The following is a 24,112-nucleotide window of genomic DNA, read 5'->3' on the forward strand; positions in this document are numbered from 1 at the left end:
TTTTAATTTTTTTAATCAATAATCATTTATTTTTAATTAGTAAATAAAATTTATGCATTTATTGTGGAGTGACAATAGTTTTATAATAATTTTTTTTATATCTTTGTATGCCAACAATTGTGCAATAATATATTGTTATAAATTTTAAGGTTAAGTTCAATATTTGAATTGTTGTGTGTATATTTATTAATCATATTTTTTACGGATTTGTTTTTTTTACGGGGATTTAGTGTTAAGTGTTTATTATAATTATTTTTATTGTGTGGTTTTTTTAACGATTTAATTTGGATACGAATTATATGTTTCGTATATGAAGTGTTGTGTGAAAATTTTTTAAAAAGTGGCCTTATTGTTTCTTTTTTATCAAATTTGGATATTTTGTTTTTTTCTTGGATTTTTCTTATTTTCTGGTAAATATATTACATTATAAGTTTTTGTTAAAATTTTATTGTTTCGTGTAGATTTTACGACGAGAAATATTTCTCGCGGGTCATACCAAACATGCAAAAAGAATCAGAATTTTTAGTAATAATATTATGATGCGGGTAAACGAACTATGTTTAAATGAACGAACTAAGGAAAAGATTCAAAAAATATATTAATTTTAACAACAATGGTGCGCTTTCTAGGCTTATTAAAAAACAATTTAAGTCTAATCAATCAATCGCAAGGGCTTCCAATAATTATTATATTCTTTTTGGAAATATCCAAATCTAAATTTGGGGCTTCAGAAAATAACTTTTATATTCTTGATTACCACTGTTATTTTTTTTTAATTACTTACAAATGGTTAAATAAATTTTAGAGCGCTCTAAAAGGACTTTTTTTATAAATATTGACAGATGAATTTTTAAACTTGATAGTCCCCAGTTAGATTACAAAAATATGCTAATTTAAAATATCTAATGTTGGTTCTTCAATCAGAACAAAAAATATGATTTTTTTTTTCAATTTATAAATATAAATAACTTTTTTTTGAAATCACAATTGAAGTTTTAATGTTTATTTATTTATATTTTGTTGAATTCACTTGACTGTAGTTTTTTTTTATTTTGAAAAAGGTTCATTGAACTGGTCATGAAAAAAAAATGCAAAATAATATTTTTAAAGTTTATAGTTTAAGTCACTATTTATTGTGGATTTGTAACACGTTTTTGTAAGGTGTTTTTATATTCTTGTTTAATAAAAACATGTGATTTTTGATCACCTTTTGTTGTATTTTTCGGATATATCGTGCTAATTAAAGGTCGGAATATTGTATTTGAAAGTGCATAATTTTTTTGTAAAGAAAAATCCAGCCTTTATTACACCTTTTTAAAAATTGATTTTTATTATGGAAATTAGACAAAATGTAATTTCTTGAATATTAAATTTTGTTGCATTTCAAGATAGTTTCAAAATATTAGTGATTACAGTTTTCAATTATGATGAATTGTAAGATGAGTTACTCAATAATTCTCGATGAAATTCAATAAAAAGTGAGGATAAATTTTTATCTATTCTAGTTTACAAAATATCGAATCCTAAAAATAAAAGTGAGAGAAGAGAACATCCAAAAACGAAAAAGTCTCCAAGTATATATTATATTAGCCTTTTTTTTATTATCGTGTAAGGTATTTTATATTCACAATTTTTGTAATATTAATGATACTTTGACTGGCTTAATAATCGTCATAAAATATATTTTCTGCGGAGTTTAATAATTTATTAGGAGATAAATCTGTTTAAGATCTAACTTTGTAGTTCTCTTAATCAAAATTTTTAATAAATTTCATCAATCAAACTATATAAATTTGGAAATTTGATTAAAAATTCTTAAATTTCAATGAATTATAATAAAAAATCATAACAATTTGATAAGAAAAAATGGTGTGGGTGGTTATTGTTAACTTTAATATATACATAATGAAAAAAGTTTTATTTTAATTGAATTCAATGAAAAAAAATTACACTGATTGATCAATTTTTGATTATTTTATTTGATGGAGGCATTTTTATTTGAGTTGATAACAGATACTCTTGTGCTGAGAAAGCCACCCTTAACATACAATTTTTTATTACATGTGACCGTAGAATATAATATGTATAGAAATGTTATGTTTAATACTTTGTAGGTGAATAAGTTTAGTCAGAGAATAAGGACAATTTGAAGTGTAAATGTAACTAGAAAAATTAAACACAGAAAAAGTAAAAGTTAAAAACATCTAGAATATTTTTTCTTTTCTAAGAATATTTGAAATTTTCGGATAGTTTTATTTTTTAAACTCTATAAAATTTAGTTAATTTTCCAAAAAAGATAATTTAATAATTTTAATTGTTAAAAATACAATTTACTTCAAGGTTTTTGAGACGCAAAAGACAAAAAACACCTTTAAAAACTAAAAATTTATTAATTAGATTACAATAAAATGTAAAAAAGTCACAATTATATTTTGTAAAAATTGTCTGAAAATAATGCAGAAAATAAGTTACCGTAAATTACTATTAGTTCTTATGAGAATTAATATCATTACGATTTTTTCTAGCAGTTTTTCCTAAATATGAATTGCAATTTTCAGTAAACATTATCTTCTATATAAACAATTAAAGCTTAAATTATTTTCAAAGCTTAGAAAATATTTTCTTTAAAAATTATGGCATTCCCATAAGAACAAATGTTGATTTACGGCAATTTATTTTTTTTTAAATTTGCATAATTTTCAGTCAATCTTTAAAAAAATTTAAGCCTGGCTTCTAACATGCGTAAGAACAATTTTTAAGTTAATGTAGTTTCTTTTTCTGTAGAGCCTAACCTTAATTTGATTAAAAATACAATTTATATAATTTCCATAAATGCTTTTTTATATATTTTAAGATGGAAAAAAATAATTTGGAAAAATATATGGATTTTTCTTTTACAGTGCTTTAAAATTCACAAAGTTTCATGTTCCACCATTATATATCGTTATAATTGCAGTAAATGTTTTAATGGTGGAAGTGCAGATAAGTTGGATAGTATATCCATTCTTGCTATGCATTATGAATTTATTTGCGCTTCCACCATATTTATTATCCTTTAGAAGAAGTTGAATTTTTTTGACTTTTATGAGAAGTTTATCGTTCCAACAAAATTCTCCAGGAAATAAGAGAAGAAAAATCAGTCTGTTTCTTGATTAAATAGTATTTTGATTTTAACCGCTACTGTGTCATTTTTTTACATTAATTTAAAGTGTTTAAATTTAAGTATTATGTATTTCTAAAAACATTTTCTCTTCCTTTCAAGGCGTAATGTCAGGCCAATCTTTTGGTTGGATTGAGCTATCACGCCTTGAAAAAAATTGAACTTTTTGGCTCAAATTATTTTTTATTATTTCTAATATTTACGGATCCTTTTTTTCCAATTGAATGAATTTTTTTATTATTTTATGGTACCAACCTAAATCTTTTTTCGCCATTTTCAAAAGATATTAATTGTTTAAAATATTATTGAGTGTACATCTCACTATAAGATTGTTATCGTTCAGTAATATTTGATACACCCACAATCTCTATTGTCCAATGATTTGGTGATACATAAAATTATATTTTAATCATATACGCACATGTGACTTTTTTGAATGACATTTCAAAAAAAAAAAAAAAAAAAATTGATATTATTAGGCATATGTAATCAATTTCATGTATTGATTTTAATTGAATATTGAACGTGTAATAATTTTATTTAAGGTATAATGTCCGTTATAGTCAAGTTGTACATAAAAAACATGCTGCTATATACATACAAAGCGGACATAGTAGTGACAATGGATGTGTAACTATACATAATACTTATACATTCTATGCATACATATACAAATTATACAGACACAGTTGCATTTTTATAAATTGTTTTTGTTTATCAAGTTAATAAGACGGGTACGAACCGATTTCTTGAAACCGAAGAATGCGTCACAAAAGCTATTTTTGAACTGAATCTTTAACAAACTTTTTAAATAATTTTTTTAAATTATTATGACGGTTATTCTTAACATCTACTCAAAATTTTATTTCATTCTGTAAAAAAGTGGGCTTGCGGACATATTAGCTTAGTTTATCGATAATGAATATTTGATGACGGGACTAATAAGGAAGCTTAAGCACTCAATGCAAAAAAAGATTACTGCTTTACTCTGGGAGTTTTTTAAATTTAATTATTTTTTGCTTGTTTAAGTATCGCCACAATATTTAAACTTTTTTTTTGGTTAAGCTTCCATATTGTCTATTTCTATTGATAAATTCATCTTCTCTATCAAGTAATTAGGATTTTCTTTAATTATGAAAAATCTTGAGGTCTTTCTCAAAAGGCTCGGAATATTTGATCGTAATTTAAGGAAACCGATCAATCTGGAAAGAATTTATTTTGAATTACATATAATTTTGTTAATTAATAAAACCTCCAAGAAGTAAAGAGATTGTTATTTTATATAAAAAAATACGATGTTTTGAGCAAAATAATACAATAATTTTCTCAGCAAGTTTCCACAACGTTTAATTATATTAAGTCATTAATAATTCTAAAATTGATTGGTACAGAGTATAAAATAAATAAATAATAAATAATTTATATTAAAATAAAAATAAAAACAAAAATGTCTTGAATATATACCGGATGTCTTATATTAAACAACCCAACAGAAAACTATTTAAAGAAGGGCTTTTGATAAAAATAGTCCTATTTGAAGAAAGGCATCTTATATAGAGGTCTTAAATTTAACCCCGACTTGCAAGGGCTTTTTGTTATTTTGTAAAAAACAACTTTCTAATTAAAAATTTTTCTTTATCTCGCATCAGTTCAGCGTACGAGATTTTCTAAAGACCTTATCAACCTAGGCCAAATTTACGCATTCAATTCAATGCCTCCCTCAAGTAGAACAACTTTTACTTAAGATATTTTTTCCAAAAACTCTTCGTTACAAAAATTGTTAATTGGATTAATTAAAATGGGCCACCCGGTATGTTTATAGTTTTTTTTAATACACCTAATATTAATAATATTTAATAATCTTTTTATCTCATTATTTATTATTGAATATTATGATATATAGTAAAACCTCTAAGTAAACGACCTTGGAATATACGTACCCTTGTAAAAAAAAACTAAATAATAACTCTAACTACACACTAAAAGATAAATGTAAAGGTAATTAAGTGAAATTAAATAAAGTACTTATTATTAAATAGATATTAAACACCTAGGAAAATATATTACTATACCAGTGTAATAAAAATATCCTTAGATAATGGCGAAGGAACACAATTAGAATAAATGTACCAAAAAATTTAATAGAAAATTGCATTTCTTTATTTAGTTTTTATAAAAAATCTAGTAAGGTACTCGCCCGCATCACTGGGCTTAAAAGTAAAAACCACTGCTTTATAGCCTCCACCTCTGATCTCACTTACCCTACTTCCATAACACTCACAGGGATTGTTTTACACAGCCAAAATATATGCACAGTATATTAGAATTGATGGCCATGAATTGTTTGAGATTTACTATTTTTAATTTTTTACAGAAATCTTTAATGTATGGTTCAAAGTGATGATCATAGTTGGAGCAGTAAAATGCCTGATTAATTAAAAAAAATATATATATATACATTTATAAATTAAAGCTCATGTGTTATTCTGATGTATGAGCTATATTGCTGTACAGTTTCATTCTAATCTGTTCGGTGGTTTTTGCGTGAAAGCGTAACAAGCAAACATCGTTACTTTCACATTTATAATATAAAGGGATAACGATATGTTCTTAAAACACTATTCAAAAACACTCATTGACCGGATGACAACTTTAGTACAGTATTGGGAAAATTAAATCGAATATTAAGTAGAAATTTCGAATATTTATAAAAGTAGGGTACCTACCAATGTAATTTTATTGTTTTTCGAAATTTGAATACTGAAACAATCGATTCTTATATTTATATGACTATACCAAATTTTCAAGAGACAATGATATTTAATATTTTAAAATTTAATTTTAATATTAAAATTAATAATAAAATCTAACAAGTGAAAACAAACAATTGACTGAGTTAATTGTTGAAATACCATGCATAAATACATATACAATTTATATAATATATACCATACAATTTACACCTAATTTGCGCCCTCATGGGTAAACAGTGATGTTTACGAAAAAATGTTTCAAACAAAAGTTGTTTATAATATATTTTGAAACATTTTTTACATTTAAACTTTTGTTCTATCTCTAACGGTTTACAAGATGGGTCCTACGGACGCATAGATCGAGACCCAATTGACCTATGTTGCTCATTTACGAACTCGACCTCACTTTTTACGTCCTAAGTACGCTGTAAAAATTTCAGCTTGATATCTTTTTTCGTTTTTGAGTTATTGTGTCCACAGACGGACGGACGGACGGACGGACGGACGGACAACCGGAAATGGAATAATTAGGTGATTTTATGAATACCTATACCAAAATTTTGTTCGTAGCATCAATATTTTTAAGCGTTACAAACTTGGGACTAAACTTAGTATACCTTGCATATTACATACATACATGGTATAAAAATATAAAAATAAAATTCGTTTTTGCTAAAATTTACGAAAACATTTTTGTATTTTATTCGTACAAGAAACAAATAAACAATAAATATTGTTTTTTCTAAAGCTATACAAATAGAAAATATTGACTAAAAATAAAAACAAGAGGTGATCGAATTAAATTTTTTTATAACTTCAGATGAAGGATTCTTACTTTACGAATTAGTATGTGAAGTTCGTTTTTAAAAATTTTTACTAGTATGCAAGTTATGAACGTTCCTAATAATATAATTCCTAATAAAACAAAGAGCCAAGACATAGAGAAAACATATAAAACTTTGTTTTGCTAAAAGAAGATGGACAATCTTTGATTGCTTATAAGTTCTTCGTTTTTTAATCAATTTTAATTTCACTTTCAAATTTTGTCATGGTATCAAGTCTAGTTTTACATTTTTATGGATAATATGGCCAATTCGAAATTTTTCCCCATAGTAAAATGTATATTTTGCAAAAATTAGATCCTTTTAAAGTCTAGTACCAGACGTGGTAATTGACAGACATTTTATATAACCGGATTTTTTCTTTCAGGGGGTCTGCGAAAATTTTTTTATTGCGTCGCAATTAAACTTAAAATTGATGAAGATTCATGTAGGATGACATATATAAGTGAATAAAAAACTACAAGCGCATCGTTATTTCTCGAATAAGACAAAACGTTATCTGCATTTTTACACAAGTAACATCGTTGCACACCATCCTGAAGGAATATTCATCAATTTTAATCTTGTCGCGCAAGTTAAAATTTCCCGGTACAGGTAAAAGATTCAAAGGTAAAAGGTGAAAAGATGAGTGTTAGACACAATTTTGACATATCAAATTTCCAGTTGTTTCGAAATCCCTGTGCAATATCACGGCTGACTGGCAATTTCATCAATTTCAACAGACTTATCTTTTGCCCTGTCCATCGCTTCCGAATAACCGAATTAGATCGTACATCGCATAAATAAATGAAATTGTTACCCACAAATCTATGCAGATAGACAGACATTCTGACGTTCTAATTTTATAGTGAATGTTGTAGATATTGGATAGAAATAGACGACATAAGACAACACTGTACATAAATAATTTAAAATAAAAATGACATTTAATTTAAATATTTAATTTATATATCAACCAATTAAAAGTGTAATGAACTTTTATGATAAAAATGTTCCAAATTTACATTTGCAAAATGTATTTTATAAAAATAATTATTAATACCCAAATTAGAATATTTCATGTGACGTCATATGTGATTTAATTAATTTTGAATCTTTCAATTATCTTATTCTTTGTAGATGAAAAAAAATTAATTTTAGGCCTTTTTTCAAGTAGAAAATAATGTTCTTTGTTTAAATATTATAAATTAAAGAACTACTGTTTAAAAATGCTGTAATTAAGTGTAAAAAAATTTTTTTTAATTCATTATAATTTTGAGATATTTAAACGCAGATTTTTGGCGCTCTCTGTTAATGACGTATAAGTACGTGATCTTTCAATTGGTGACAGTTTAATTTATAATTTACACTTTAAAAAATTGAATGTACACTAATTATTATTAAGTTTTCTAATAAAAAGCATTAAAATAGTATAATTTAATGAAATACCATATAAAATGTAAGTAATTAATATCATACAGTATGTTAAAAAATTTGACAAGCTCGTACTATGATGTCACATCCGTATAAAAATTTGAATTTCCGTTTTAGAAATTTTTAAATGCCCTCACTGAATTTGTACTTTTATTAATTAATTTTAAGTAATTAAAAAAATATTAATTACTAAAATAATGGTTTAGTTGAAATGTCCAGTTATTTAAGTTACGGAAAAAAAAATATTTGAACCAAATTAAAATTTCATGAATATTCCCTTTTGAGTTAATTAGTAACCAAATTTTTGATTAGAAGCAATAAATAATTTTAAAATTAAAAAACAGACGAAAAATATTTTTAAAATTTTTCGAACTCAGTTTGTCGTAAAAAATCAAAATATTGATGATAATTAATTTTATTATACCTACCTGCAGGAAGGGTCGTTTAATGGAGCGGAAGTTGCCACCTTCAAAAACTTACAGAAAAATTTCACTTTCAAAATTTTTCTCATCAAAAGATTGTAAAAGATGTGCTTCACTAATTTAATAAATAAAAATGAATAACTGGAATAAAAAGTTAAAAAGTTCTACAGAACCACTGTTCTATACAATGAATCTTACCATGGTTGTTTAAAAGTAGAAAAATAGAAGAAAAAAAAATGTTTTTTCAAAGATTTGTTTGTTAAAAATAATTTCACTTTCTTCTTAACTATTAAACATTTATTTAATAATGGAAACAATTATTTTATTTTGCAAATTTAGTAGGAAATATTGAGATTATTTCATTTGTATTTACTTTAAGTTGATCGGACAAAATAGGTACTGCAATCTTAGACCACCGAGTAATTTTGGAGAAATCTATGAAAACATATGATACACTACAGTTTTTCCATAAGACCAATGTTAAATATGCCTATTTTTGAAATAATTTATTTATTTAAATAATCGGACAACCTCCCTAAAATTTTCAGAATTAATTTAAACCTTATTCAAATTCAAATAAAAAAATCAAGTCTTTTATCAAAATTGCCCTGGCACTCGTACATCCTTAAGTATTCGAATACACCTAATAATTAAGCATTGGCTTTAAATTATAAATAATTATTTCTTGATTCTTGCAATTAAACTTTAAAATTGCAACCTGGTTAAATTTCGATCAATAATTTTCAAAAACAATTTTCATTATCCCCATTGAATGCGTCAATCACCTGCAATGAATATTTTGCCATTGAAACTATTTTTGATTCATTCATACTTTATATATACAATGAAATTTTCATAATTTATTGATATCTAAAGTCTATTTTAGTCATAAATATAAATTTAAGTCAAATAATGCCCTGTTATCTAGATATGATCATTGCATGTGTCATTGAGTTTATTCTATCCATAAAAAAATCTAATTTTTAAAAATATAATGTGATATTGACTTGTATTTTTAAAATAACAATAAAAAAAAAACTATTGATAAATTAATATTAACCCCATGATCGATTTTATTAGAAATTTATGATAAGAAAAGCTATGTATATATTTATAATTAGATCGGTTTTTACTTATTTTAAAATTAAAATGCTAATAAGCAACACGTTTACAATTATCAATGCGAATTACGTTTTTTTGAGGTTACAAAATTTTACAAAGCTATTCTTAGTAAAAATGTCAAAATAAGATATATTTTAAATAAAGTTAAGACTTCATTTTCGAAACTTTGGAAAAATTTACTAGAGAGAACTTTTGTAGAATCGCCAAAAGGAAGCCACTCACGAAATTTTAAGTATGTATTAATTATTTTACAAAGCAAACTTTCTGAACGACAGTCTAAATAATTTTTAATTAATAAAACATTAATAGTTATTTACGACACTAGTGGGATAACAGCGTTATTAACGTACGCCAGCAAAATTTGCACAAACAGTGCGTAGCACGAGCAGAAGTACGTTAATAAAGCGTTATCACACGTATATCATACAAAACTTTATCTACGCCTCTGAAATGTGAAAATAAACAATAATTTATTATTTAAAATTGGTTATGCCTTATTGAGAAAAAAAGAAAATTTAAAAATTTATTAAAGTAACTGAATTCATTACCGCCCTAGTGAGGGAATGAATTCATTATCACACTAGGGCGGTCATGAATTATTTTTCCATGCATACTAAGTGGGAAAAGTCCTTCTTTTCTCAAGGGCGTGGATAAACTAAACTTAACATTGTCTTTATTTTATTGGTTAAATTCAATAGTGTCCATAACTCCTTAACTCTTGGATTTTCGCTCTTAAGCTATGTCCATCGAGTCAAGAGACACCCTGTATATACAAATATTTAAGTCTAAGCATAAATTTTCTTAAACTTTGACTTATGCATGCGTCTATAAAATTAGGAAAAAATTTACGAACTTTATTGATAAAAAATTAAAATTATTGATTGATATTAGTAAAGGAGTTTATGAAAGTGAATATAGAAATATTATCCATTTAAAGTGTAATTAATTTGAATAGTAAAAATATTTACATTTTTTTAACTTACATATTAAACAAGTGAAAACAAACAATTGACTGAGTTAATTGTTGAAATACCATGCATAGTTAGTGTTAATTTCTTTATCACATTACACATACATACATGTGACACATACATAACTGATAATCAAGTATAGTACATATTATAAAATTTCCGCCTAATTGGCGCCCTCACGGGTAAACAGTGATGTTTACGAAAAAATGTTTCAAACAAAAGTTGTTTAATTTTTGATAAGGAATATTTTTTTTACATTTAAACTTTTGTTCTATCACTAACGGTTTACAAGATGGGTCCTACGGATCCAAGACCCAATTGACCTATGATGCTCATTTACGAACTTGACCTCACTTTTTACTTCCTGAGTACGCTGTAAAAATTTCAGCTCGATATCTTTTTTCGTTTTTGAGTTATCGTGTCCACAGACGGACGGGCGGACAGCCGGAAATGGACTAATTAGGTGATTTTATGAACACCTATGACAAAATTTTTTTCCTAGCATCAATATTTTTAAGCGTTACAAACTTGGGACTAAACTTAATATACTATGTATATTTCATATATACATGGTATAAAAATAGATTTGTTTGAAAATTTCTCATTAAATCATTTTAAATATTTTCTTCCTGCCAAAATTCTAGTTGTATGAAACTTATCCTGTATACAAAGAGTGAAAATTCGAAAAAAAAAAGTATAAGTTCCGATTTTGTTGGTCGTTTGAGGCCTTTTTATCAATGCAGAATTTTGCTCCGTCAAATAATAAAGCGAAATAATTGTTATTAGCTCTCTATCTAAAATCATTATCACCAATTAATAATATTATAAATTGTATCAATTGATTTGATCCTTCTCATTTTAATTGATTTTGTAATAAACTCTTAGAAAGTAACACAAAGTCAAAGTTTCAGTTCAATTTATGGAAATATTTCACACAAAGTGCCCTAAAGTGCTTAATTAAATATGAATGTTTAGGAGTAAAACTTCGGGAAAAAGGTTTCTGTTAATATTTCGAGATGAAATTCGACAAAGCCATTGTTCATTCATCCTTAAATTTCCAAGAAATATATACACTCAAGGCGAACTCATAAAAGTTTTGCTTCTATGAAAACGAAGTCTTGGATTGAATCGATTTCCAAGATTTTTTCTTCAGAGTTAAAATTACAATCTAAAAATGTATTTAAAAAAATATATTTGGTATGTCTTCTTAAAGTTAATATTTAAACTCACCTTGGTTAAAACAAAATGACGTAATAATTAGTTTTTGTTTTAATAATAGTATTATTGACGCCAAGGTTCCGATCTTGCTAAAAAAAATTGAAATAACATTGGATGTTAAAAATTTAAGGTGAATTATTTTTTGTTTAAGAAATACATTCTACTCTTAAATAACACTCCTAATATTCTTTTACCAGTCTTCAACACTCAAGAACAATAATAATCTGTTCATATCTACGCCTAAATAAAATTTCTATATATGTGACCTATTGAAATCAGCTTCTGGTCTTTTACAATATTTTATTTAAATATTTTTATGCCAAAAATATTTCTTTTTAGTGTTGTAAAAAAAATGTTCCGCTTGGCATATTTTAACAAATTGTTTTTAAATTCTTGTATCTTTAAAGTTTTGAACAATAAACAAAACAAGCAGAATTACCATAAATTCCTATTTTATTTTCAGATCTATAAAGATTTTTTATGTGACTTTATTCTTTTTATTAAATACTAGCTGATTCGCGCAACTTTGCCTGCGTCCAGTGAAACAAGCGGGTAATTGCTAGTACTTTTATAAGTTATAGCCCTTGTGTTATTTTGACGAATGAGGTACATTATTCTAAAATTTCATTAAAATTCAATCAGTAGTTTTCGAAATCGTCTAGTGAATCGAACCAGTAGTTCCTGAGATTGGCGTTTTGGTTTATGAGTCTGTAAAAAAATTATAGCTTACCTTTTAAAGTACCGACAAGCTTTAATTTCAATAAATAAATAAAAATTTTTTCCGTGAGTCAATCTTGATTATTCGCAAAAGGCAAGAAGAACCAGTCGGCGTCTGGCATGCATGTTGTGTTCAATTTCTGTTGGAAACGTTTACCTTCCACACATGCACATTTTGCTAGACACTTTACTACCTGTATACATCCTTGGATACGGAACTTTTCCAACTTGGTTCGCAGAAGAACAACAGTTATAAAGTAAAAGCTTGAAGTTTCAAGCCATTTCAAAATAATTTAAAAGTCCTCTAGATGAATAGTCATAAGTGGGTGAAAATATTATTTTTTACTTCTTTGTTCCTACAATAAAAAAGTTAAAGTATTTTACTTTAAAAAGTATTTTTTACATCTATGGCAATTTGTTATTTCTAGGTATATCTGAATTTTTTATTGTTATCCCATTAACATGTATCCTGCGATTTTCTTTTTCCCTTGTAGAAGAACCTTAATTTTATGGGAAACAATTATTAATTTATTTCTATAAATTTATTCATCTCAATAAACTGCTCATCCAACATAGTTAAAAAAAATAGAAAAAAAAACCAACCAATTTCACTTTTTATACGTAAAAAAACAAAAATAAATAAAAATATTAGCGGTCCAATAATTTATTAATGTAAAGGTTATGATGACTTACTTTTTTTTTCTCTATTTTTAATTTTTTTTTTTTTTACAGTAAAAATAAATATAAATAAATTAAAAAAGAAGATAAAAACGAAATAAAATGAAATAAAAGAACAAATTGAAGTATAATAACTGGTTAGATATAAAATTTATTTATTTACATTTTTATAAATTTATTTAATATATACCGTGTGATACAAAAAATAGGGTTATAGCATTTTTTGCGTTAAGAATAATTTTGTAAATATAATTTTGTTATATATTCAAAATTAATTTCTAGAGCTCTATGATTTTCATGATTTAGTGTAAGTAGCTTCTCAGCATTTGTGCCATCTTGTTTTAATTTTGAAATCAATACATAGTGTAAAACAAAGTTGCATCCCTAAACCCCATGTATGCTTAGATATTTAAAACTACGCAACAGATTTTGATGCGGCTTTTTTTAATATGTAGAGTGATTCAAGAGGAAGGTTTTTATGTATAATACATGCATAATGTAGTAGATTAAAGGGTTGAAATGGATGCGCTTCAAAAACTGAAATGTTTTTATCTATTTTTAACCTTCGGGGGGGGGGGGTGGAAAGGTGGAGCGAGTAAGTGGGGATGAATAATCGACTATTTAAAAATATACCCAAGTAGGATATCAAATAAAAGAGCATGACATGTACATAACAAAACTGTAACCTCTACACAAGGGGATATGGGGGGACGGGGTAAAAGTGGTGATGTTGCCCAGCAAAGCGGGTAGTTCACAGCTAGTATTGTTCTAAAAGTGTGCCTTATGAATTTCGCATGGTATGCATGCTATGTCTAGGAACACGCTTTCGAGAAGAGGATGACGTTACCAACCTAGAATTTGAACCTCCTACTAAAAAACTATTGTAATAAAATCGTTAAACGCGGTAAAAGAAGTTTTCATTTTCGTAGCTGCAGAAGTTTAAAATATAGGAAAATCGAGGTTTTTAATACAATAAATTTTTAATACAGAAATGGCAAGTTCGAAACTATCCAAAGGTTATTTATTGGCTTTTTTTTCACTTTTTTCAAAGATTTAAATAATTATACTAATTGTGTTACGTTAGATTCCCTAACGTAAAAACATCAAAAAAGTTCAATTTCTTTCAATTCGAAAGTAAAGTCATGGCTGAAACCTCAATTTTTTCCCTTACTCTTTTCTCCGAATCTTTAAAAAAATAGGTATCAAGTTGGAATATAAATTGATCACCCGGTAATAAATGAAATTTTGTACTAAAAAAGTGTTGTGTCACGGAGAAAGGGGTTTACTTATATTACTATAATAGCATACACAATGTTATATGTAAGCATATTCCAATGTGCTAGTAATATGATAGAGTAAGTATTATTATTACTGTTAAAAGTTAGTTCTATGTTTTTGTTTCAATAAAACTACAATATAATATTTTTATAATTTATAAATATAAAATATGTACATATAACACTCACTTCACTTTATAGAGGTTTTACTTCTTTGTGGCAAAACTTTCACCTGGCCTGAAGGTTCACAGAGTTATAAGACCATACTTTTATGTATGTATTATATGTATGTATGCTGTGCTGTTTCAAAGTTGTTTCATTTCTTCATGACCAACAAGATTCGTCATAGTTGTTGAACAACGAATGTTAAGTTAGATCGATGCACTATACGCTTTTCAAACTATGCTTGGGTACAATTGATATATTAACACATAGATTTAAGAATTGGGTTGTTGAATGAAAAAGAATCATCAATTTTTGTATTTTATTTTAATTCTTTATCATAAATAATATTGAACTTCATCAAGAAAACTTTTTAAAAGCTATGTATAATTCAATGTAAGTTAATTAAAATAAATAAAATATTTAAAAAAAAATTCACAGATTACAAACGCTTTTTGGGCACAGTGTGGTATGTTCGTGATGTAGTAAATGTTCAAATACAAAAGCCTATAGAAATATAAACTTGCGGATGCATGTTAATTGATGTTCTCCTAGACACAGAGTTACTGTTACACCATCTATTTAATTTTAACTGATTTATATTTTTAAATGCATATAATTTTATAGCAATGTGTTATGAAAACTTTGCTTTGGGCGTTTTCGTTTATCTTTCGAAAGGTTTTTCAAAACTGTCAAATTATCAAATTATCAAATTATTTTTCAAAAGGTTTTTCAAATTATTATCAAAACATAAAAACAGTTTTGTTATAAAACTTATAAGCGATCTTTGCATTTTTGACAAATTCATCAACTCAATTATGCATTTATGGAATGTAGTTTCATGAAATATGTATTACACTTTCATATTAAAAGCTCAATTCCAGACAATTGTGGAGTGAGAATTATTTTTTGCCTCCTTAAAGTCATCTTATTTATTTCAATCACAAAGTCACAAAAAGTGACTGAATTGAATATCAAGTTTCTGAGATATTGATTGAAATTGCTTGGGATTATATCGAACTTTGTAAAAGCTTTGAATAGAAACCTTCGAAATTGCTTATCCAATCATCAAAGGACCCCGGTTTTTGTGTTCCATTTTTCTCCAAGCTTTGAATATGAAAAGTATTCGTAAATACGATAATCTGGTTTTACTAACAAAGACTATGGAACTTTCAATAAAAGACCCCGTTAAATTTAATTAAAAACATATTAACATTAATTACATTATGAATAACAAAAACAAGCTAAATGGGGACCGCCTTATTAATATTTTTTTAATTAATGATCTAATGTTAGATACATTACTCAAGGACATTTTGAAAGTTTTAATTTCCTCTTAATTACATCATTATTACTTCTTAAATATTAGTACTTGATGATGATTTGATGAATAGAAATTGAATAGAATTCATTCACCTTGAATATATTATGACTGAGTCTTTACTTAACAAGTCAATAGTTTTTTTGTATTTTTTTCTAAGCAAAAATCTAAGTTGAATACCGACTTAGAACTTGTTGTGTGTACATAGTTCTATTATTATAGGCATTAAATAAAGTTATACAAGTATATGTTTTTTAGTCCAAGTCTCCATGATAGTAATGAATTGTTAAGTATATATTTAAAATAAAAAAATAAATAATGTTTTCAATACAATGCTTTACTAAGGCATGTAAACAAAACTTTAGGCTAAAAATGAAATTCCCTAGCCTGAGCCTAGAATGCTTTTTAATGATGTAATTAATAGTGGGAAAATCATCAGTATCTGAGACATTTAAGGCTCATCTAAATTAACATTGCTATAAAAAGAATAAGTATTAGGAAGACAAAATGTACCTTCCTGCATAGTTTAAAGTTAAAGCTTTATTGATGGCCAGACATTTTAAATTACAGTTACAGTAAATACTCAGACAACATGTGAACGTCGTTGAAATGTTGTATGACGTATTTGTAACTGTTATGGGAGTTTGGACTATGAGTAAAGCTAAGCTATACTTATTTGTATAATACTTGATGGTACTTCAAGTTCATTTGAGTTGTGTATAAATGTGTAATTTTAAATTGCAATGTTTTCTAAGAATTTCAAAATGAATTTGTATTTTTATTCGAAACAAGCCGTGTGCCCGCGTCTTTTCTATGTACAATTGCCATTTCATAATTATTTACTTTGTCTAGTTCGATTAAATTTTTTTTATAGATTCATTTGTTTTAAGAGTATACGTCATATTTTTATACCATGTATATATGAAATATATCAAGTTATAGTTTAATCCCAAGTTTGTAACGCCTAAAAATAATGATGCTACGAACAAAATTTTGGTATAGGTGTCCATAAAATCCATTTTTTGGTGTCTGTCTGTCTGTCTGCCGGTCTGACAATACGATAACTCAAAAACGCAAAAAGATATCAAGCGAAATTTTTACAGCGTGTTCAGGACGTAAAAAGTGAGGTCGAGTTCGTAAATGAGCAACATAGGTCAATTGGGTCTTGGTTCCCTAGAATCCTTTTTTTAAACCATTAGAGATAGAACAAAAGTTTAAATGTAAAAAATGTACAATTTTAGTTTGACACATCACTGTTGACCTGTGAGGGCGCAAATTATATAGTATGTACCTATTATATGGGAATATTAGTTATAAGTGTGTGACATGTATGTGTGTGTGGCTGTATTTCTTTTCTTACATGACGTACAAAAACAAACGATTGAGTAATCAACACTGTCTAAACATGGTATTTCAACAATTAACTCAGTCAATTGTTTGTTTTCACTTGCTTTAAACTAATTTATGATTTAGAAACACGTTTAAGCTCATGCCATCACAATTACGCTTCAGTTACGGATAATCAGTAATGGATTCCTATCTGACGGTTTTGACTTGTTTCCTAGAGTGATTTTTCTTAGCATGGTATATTATAAAAGAACTACCCTGCTTGACTAAATTTCAAAAAAGAAAAAATTTTTTAATTTTTTTTTTTTTTTTTTGCAAAATATCACAATTTTATTGTTAAAAACAACGCAAGCATATTTCACTCTCGTAGCATTATTTAAATTTATGCCTAACTGATCAAAAATAATTAAAATTCCAGAATATCATCAATTGTATTACTCTTCCATGAGAATTTCGAAAAAATCTAGCAAATTTTATTCAAGAAAACATTAAACTAAATATTCAAGTTTAAGATAATAATCGCATTTGAAAACTATATTATATAGTTCATTGTATCGTTTGCAAAATTTCAAGAACACAAAAATTGTGTGTGAATTTTATGATTTAAAAACAAAAACAAATTATTTAACACACAAAATTAATTTTAAAATATTTATGAAAAAATTTTTTTTATTTAATATACAAAAAAAAAAAAATAGATAAAAACTTTCTCTGAACTTTAAAATTCTCAATCAAATTTTTTAATATTTATATTTATAAACGTACTGTTATATACAGTGTGTCACCACCCAAATAAATTACCACACAAAAAATTTTTAACTTTAAGATCCTTTTATTCAAACACTAAGCATAATTTTTCCTATGACTCACTCATACTCGACAATTTGTATAAACTTGAGGCGCTCCGATTTTAAGCGCCTCAAGTTTTTACAATTAGTCAAGTACAAATAAGTCATAGGAAAAATTGTTTTTTACTTTTTAGTATAATAAAATATTGTTATTTAAAAAGTGTCTTTTATTTAAATTTTTAATTTAAAACTAAAAAACGTATGTTTATCAAAAATGGTTGTAGCGAAGGGAAAATCAGAAAATTTTTTGAGTACGGATCTCAGCAAATGTTTAATTAATTGCAGCAATGTAAAAAATCGTAAACAAAGTAGCCGTGGCCTAACATCTTGAAAATTACATTTTTTATAGTGTTTTTCTCAATAGTTAAATGTTGAGCCATATTTACAGTTAACTTTTAGGATAACAAAGAAAATAAAAGATATTTATAAATTAAATGCTGGTGACACACTCAAAAATTTGATGGGTCCCTAGATCTTAGAACAATGTTTATACATAAATTTTTGATTTATTTAGTCCAGAAAATGTACCGCAGATATTTTAATAATTGATTATGAACCGCGATTATATGTATTTTACTTGATATAAATCAATTTTAAAATTAATTACAAAATCATTAAAAAGAGGAATCATCAAATTAATAAAATCATGCGAAAATCAATTCTTTAATGATGCAGAACCAATATTTGTAACAAAAAAATCCAAATTGGAGGTCAATTCGAGGACACACTGTGTTTTTTTAATAATAATAAAAAAAAATCATTTAAAATTGCAAATTACATGGTATGGTATCCATCGTTCTTTAACTACAAATGAAAATTTTAGGATAATATCAGTTTATCACAAATCTAGGCAACGAAAAAATATTTTTTTAAATTAAAAATTTTAATTAACGAATATATGGAAACCGTACGTATGACCTTAATAAGATTAAGAAAATTTTTGTTTATAGAAATCATAATCAAAAAAATTTTCTATATATTTACGATAAAATTATTTAAAATTAAGGAAAAAAATTATGAAAATTGTATAGGTTCTATGTGTTTTTTTTTGGTATGAAACTTTTGTTTTGAATATTATTAAAAAATCTAGTGTGGACGACATCATATAACTTCCTTCCATGCGCGTATAATCTGGTCGTAATGGATTCAGGAAACGTTCAAACGGAAATTTTTATTGAAATCGGACATCGTTATATAAAAGTGGAAGCGTGGAGTTGTACAGCAAAATAAATTACTTCAAAAGTATGAATATTTAACATTGGCCTTATAGGAAAATGTTAGATGAATGATATGTTTTCATAGATTTCTCCAAAACAAGTATGTGGAAATTAAAAAAAAAAACTATTTAAATTAAAGTTAAAACCTTAATAAATTATTGAAAAAAAAACCCGTTGTGTCCGACTAATTAAGGATGTATGAGCACGGTAGTGGAGACTCAAATTAAAAATATATCTATTTTCAAAATATCGAAAATTGAAAGTTTTGTTTAATTATTTAGCTTTCGATATTTCGAAAACCAAGGCATATGGAAAAATTTTATTATTATTTTTCGTCTATCTTCATGAAGTTATAACAACATTCATCAGCATAGCTGAAAATAAGATACAAATAATTACAACCACGAGTCTAAACTTGCCTTGGTGCACGTACTACTTTTATGTGAGTTGCGCCAAGATGATATTCACGAGGCATGTTTTTCGATGAGGATAGAATTACTCGAATTAAATATAATTTAAAATTCATGTCTAAATTCATAGCTATGTGTTTTTAAAAATTCTTGTAGACCGGAGATTTGTTGAAAAATTTGTTCATTGAATGAAAGAAATTGATTCTATAATTTCATCTCTGTTAGCGCTACCGAAAACAAACAAAATTATGTAATGTTGAACTTATTCTTTCTATTATAAAAAAATTTAAAATAAAAGCCACCTACCTTTTTTTTGATACCTACCAAAAATTTTCATAAGAAATTTTATAGATTACTAGCGGTCCCGACAGACGTTGTCCTGTCCCGTAAAAACGTAGCTCCAATTCATTAATACCTATACTACGTTTCGCCTGTCCGCTAAACCCATCCCGCTAAACCCCAATTTAACTCCTATTTATTGGAGTGGCCTGACCTTCGACCTTTGGCCTGGTCTTTGATAGTAGAGCTCGCTGCGCTCGCATATGGCTCTAATGAATGCCTATTGACAATACCTGAATACTATTAAAAATACATAGTACACATAGTAAGTTTTAAAATAATGTGATATGATTTATATGCGCTCCCACCATTTAATGAAATTTCATTTTTTTGGTACGGAGCCCTCAAAAACAGTTGTACTGGACCAAATTGTGAATCTAAACCATTCTCGAATCCCCTTGAACTCACACAAAAAATTTCATCAAAATCGGTCCACCCGTCTAGGAGGAGTTCAATTACATACACACGCACACAAGAAATATATATATTAAGATAATAATTTTTTTGAAAATTTTTCTTGTTTGTAAAATATTTTCATTGGTCCATCTTAATGATTTTATAATAATAAATTTTTAATAAAAATATTAATTTTATATTATTAAATATTTAAGGTAATTCAATAGGATTGTTTTATAAAAGATACAATCATAAAAATGATCTGATTCAAAACATCAAATATTATTAAAACATGAACAATATTTTAATAATAATAATTTTTGGTTATGGGAAATTGCAAAACATTCATCACAGCTCGTTCATCAAATTTCTTTTAGTTTTAATTTAAATTGATAAACGATTTGTCAATTTGTAGTAGGATGAGTTTAAAGTTCAGATTTCGGTTATGTATCTTAAAAAATATGACCCATAATCCTTTATGATTGTGCAAAATTGTGCAAATCGATATTCCAATAAGTAACGAAAATATGAGAGTACTTTCATCTTAAATGCGACATATTGTACATTGTTTTTAGCAATGTTGGAAGAATTTAGAGTTGGTAAAAAATAACGCGCAACTGTAAGTAAGATTTCCCGTTAAACAACTTATAGTTAATTGCCCAGTGAAAGCGTAGAATCATCCAAACTTTGCACACACAATAGACATTAATTTGCATTTTATCGCATGCGAAAACACAGTAGGTAAAGGGAGTAGTTACTTACCTTTTTGAGTAAAAAAAAAACTATATTTTGTAAACGTTAACCATATTTGGACCAAACTTTTACTTTGAGTATCTTGAATGTTTTGCAATAACTAAAATACTACTGTAAATAATTTGGTGAACACATCTTATTAATTAATTTTATTCGTTGTGTGTGTAGTCATGGCAGGGACAATAAAACCGATGCCAGTGCTTCCAGTGATTGAATTTTGGCGATAAAGGACGCTGTTATGACTAATTTGCAATTCTTTACATGTTAATGTTATAGAAACTGTCAAATTAAAATTATTGAAAAACATTAATTAATTAAACTTAATGCATTAAAAATTGTGAAAATAAGAAATCCAATTGCTCAAATATTATTTTTCAAATGTTAATTATCATAATTATTAATTTAAATTTGTGAGAAAATAATATTAAATGTAAGTCATAAATGCAATCCATACAATTATATATGCATTCATACAATTCTATAATTAAAGTAGTGTATCGTTACCATGGAAACGCTTCCAATAAAACTCACGCACGATTCGAATATGAAACTATTAATATTTAAAAAAATAAAATTTTGCGGAAAGCTCATTAAGTTCTAAACCGTTTCTTTTTTAAGTGTAATAAAAAAGTTTTATTTTCCAAATATAATTTTACATTCTAATATTTAATTATTAATTGTTTAATCTTAAAAATGAATTATTTTTGTTGATCCTTTTTAAGGGTTTGTTATGGTTGTTTTGCTGTTGTTTCTTGGCTGATTATCAGAACCACATGTTCACCACGCATCATTAACTTGGGAATATTTCGTTGACATGTTTCTGTTTTCTTATCTGATTTTATTATTTTAACTTTTGGTGTAATTACCTTACGAGGCATTGATTGTTGATTTTCGATATTACCTGTTAAAAAAAGAATTCTATGTTATTCACATTTACCAAATAAAATTTGAAAACCCTCCACAAAGCGGTATGGACAAATGGGTAAAATTACCAAAAGAGTTCCATTGGACAAGAAAAACTCTTCAAAAGTACTGTACAAATTTTCATATAACTAAATCCTTCAATTCAGAGGGAAATTTCGTTTTTCAATATTTGAGTTTCCAATCTGATGCGATAAACTATTATCAATACATTATTATTAAATACAAAAAGAGTGAAACGGGAACCAAAATTTGTTAATACCTAATATAAAAAATATTACATACAATTAATTTTAATTCAGTTAAGGTGTTTGTTTCCCTAAGTATTGCAAAAAAACTTTTGGTTTATTGAACGGTACATATACATATATACCAAATACATACTTTGTTATTTTTAGCTTTACAATACTACGCAACTACAAAAGTGTTTAATATTAATACATTGTATGCCCTTGCTATAAATTTGATAATAGAGATATCTCTCTTTAATCATCAATACTCTAAGTATAGTCGTCTCTGTTCATCAAATGGTGGATCTTTGATGAACTCATAATTAAATTAAAATTTTGTTTTTATATCATCGACAAACTTATATTTTTATGGTATTATTATTGTCTAAATATTTTAGATAGTTTTTTATTTACAAAGTTTTATTGAAATCCCTAGTATTATTCAATCTTTGCATTAAATGACAATGATTTTCGGAATCTGTAATGTGTACACATTCCACGAAAAGAAATGTCATTCTCATGAGCCACTTGGTACATTACACCGTATTGGTTATACATTTTTTTGTACCATACAGTATGAGTTGATTTATTTACTAAACATGCAAACTTATCGCCTCATGATTTTCAAGTCAAAGTGAAAGTAAAATTAGATTGATGTTATGATGGTATAATTTTTTTATATTAAGAACAAGTTTAATTTTTTTTTATAAGTAAATAATTTTTTTTTTATTAAACGACTGACTACCTTTTAATAAATAGCTTTTTATTAGTATTTAGTGGTCAATATCTTATTTATTATAGACTTTTCCGATCAATAATATAATTATATTTTATTTGTATTCAATTACTCGATTATATTCTAAGAATGCAGCCTCATATCTTTATGCATTGAACTTTATTGTTACACTCATTTCTTTAAATCCTAAATATACGAGAATTAATTCATGATTAGGATAAAATGTATGTAGTTCTTGGGCCAGGCGAATTTTTGGACAGTTATTTCACGACGGTTAAAGATTTGTTTTTTCTAAAAAAAGTTTTCTTTCAGGGGTTTGGAAAATTGTTCTCTACGTAGAAGGCTTAAAATAGAAAAATTTAAAAAAAATGATAGGCAGTCAAGTAAAAAACTTTGGAATAACTGCCTTTTTGTGAATGTTTAATTAAAATTTCATAATTTGAAAATGGAAATTGTTTACATACTAGCTAAAACCGCTCTTGTTTTGATGTGATTTTGTCTGATATTGAGAGAATTCATTCATGATTAGAATTAAAAAAATATAATTTTTTTTATTGAAATTAATAAAAACAAATAAAGCACTTGAGTTAGATTTGCAAAAATATACTTGCATGTATACATAATTTTATCATTTTGATATGAGTTTCAATGGCATCTTTACAAGAATGTAGGACTTCCGTGAATGATATGGCAAAAGTTTCTATTGTATTATTCATGACATTCAAAGTTTAATCATTTAAGTTTTCTAGAAATTATTGCTATAAAGGCGAAGCAAAAAATCCATAATGATTGATTTCTTATTGCTTGCAGTATATTTAAAAGTTAGGTCCTTGACAAAACAAATTAACAAATTTACAAA

The 24,112-nt window shown here is 26.3% G+C and overlaps 1 protein-coding gene across 1 annotated transcript in view; it reads right to left on the bottom strand.

Moving 5' to 3' along the window:
* Positions 1-22,051: 22,051 nt before the first annotated feature.
* Positions 22,052-24,112, bottom strand: part of LOC123293370 (U7 snRNA-associated Sm-like protein LSm11) — a 66,694-nt gene continuing 64,633 nt past the window's right edge. The window contains exon 4 of the mRNA XM_044874163.1: positions 22,052-22,267. Coding sequence (XP_044730098.1) covers positions 22,095-22,267 — 173 coding nt within the window. The 3' untranslated portion in view covers positions 22,052-22,094. The remainder of the gene's footprint in view (positions 22,268-24,112) is intronic.

This window comes from Chrysoperla carnea, chromosome 2 (assembly GCF_905475395.1).
Source record: "Chrysoperla carnea chromosome 2, inChrCarn1.1, whole genome shotgun sequence".
Classification (NCBI taxonomy): Eukaryota; Metazoa; Arthropoda; class Insecta; order Neuroptera; family Chrysopidae; genus Chrysoperla; species Chrysoperla carnea.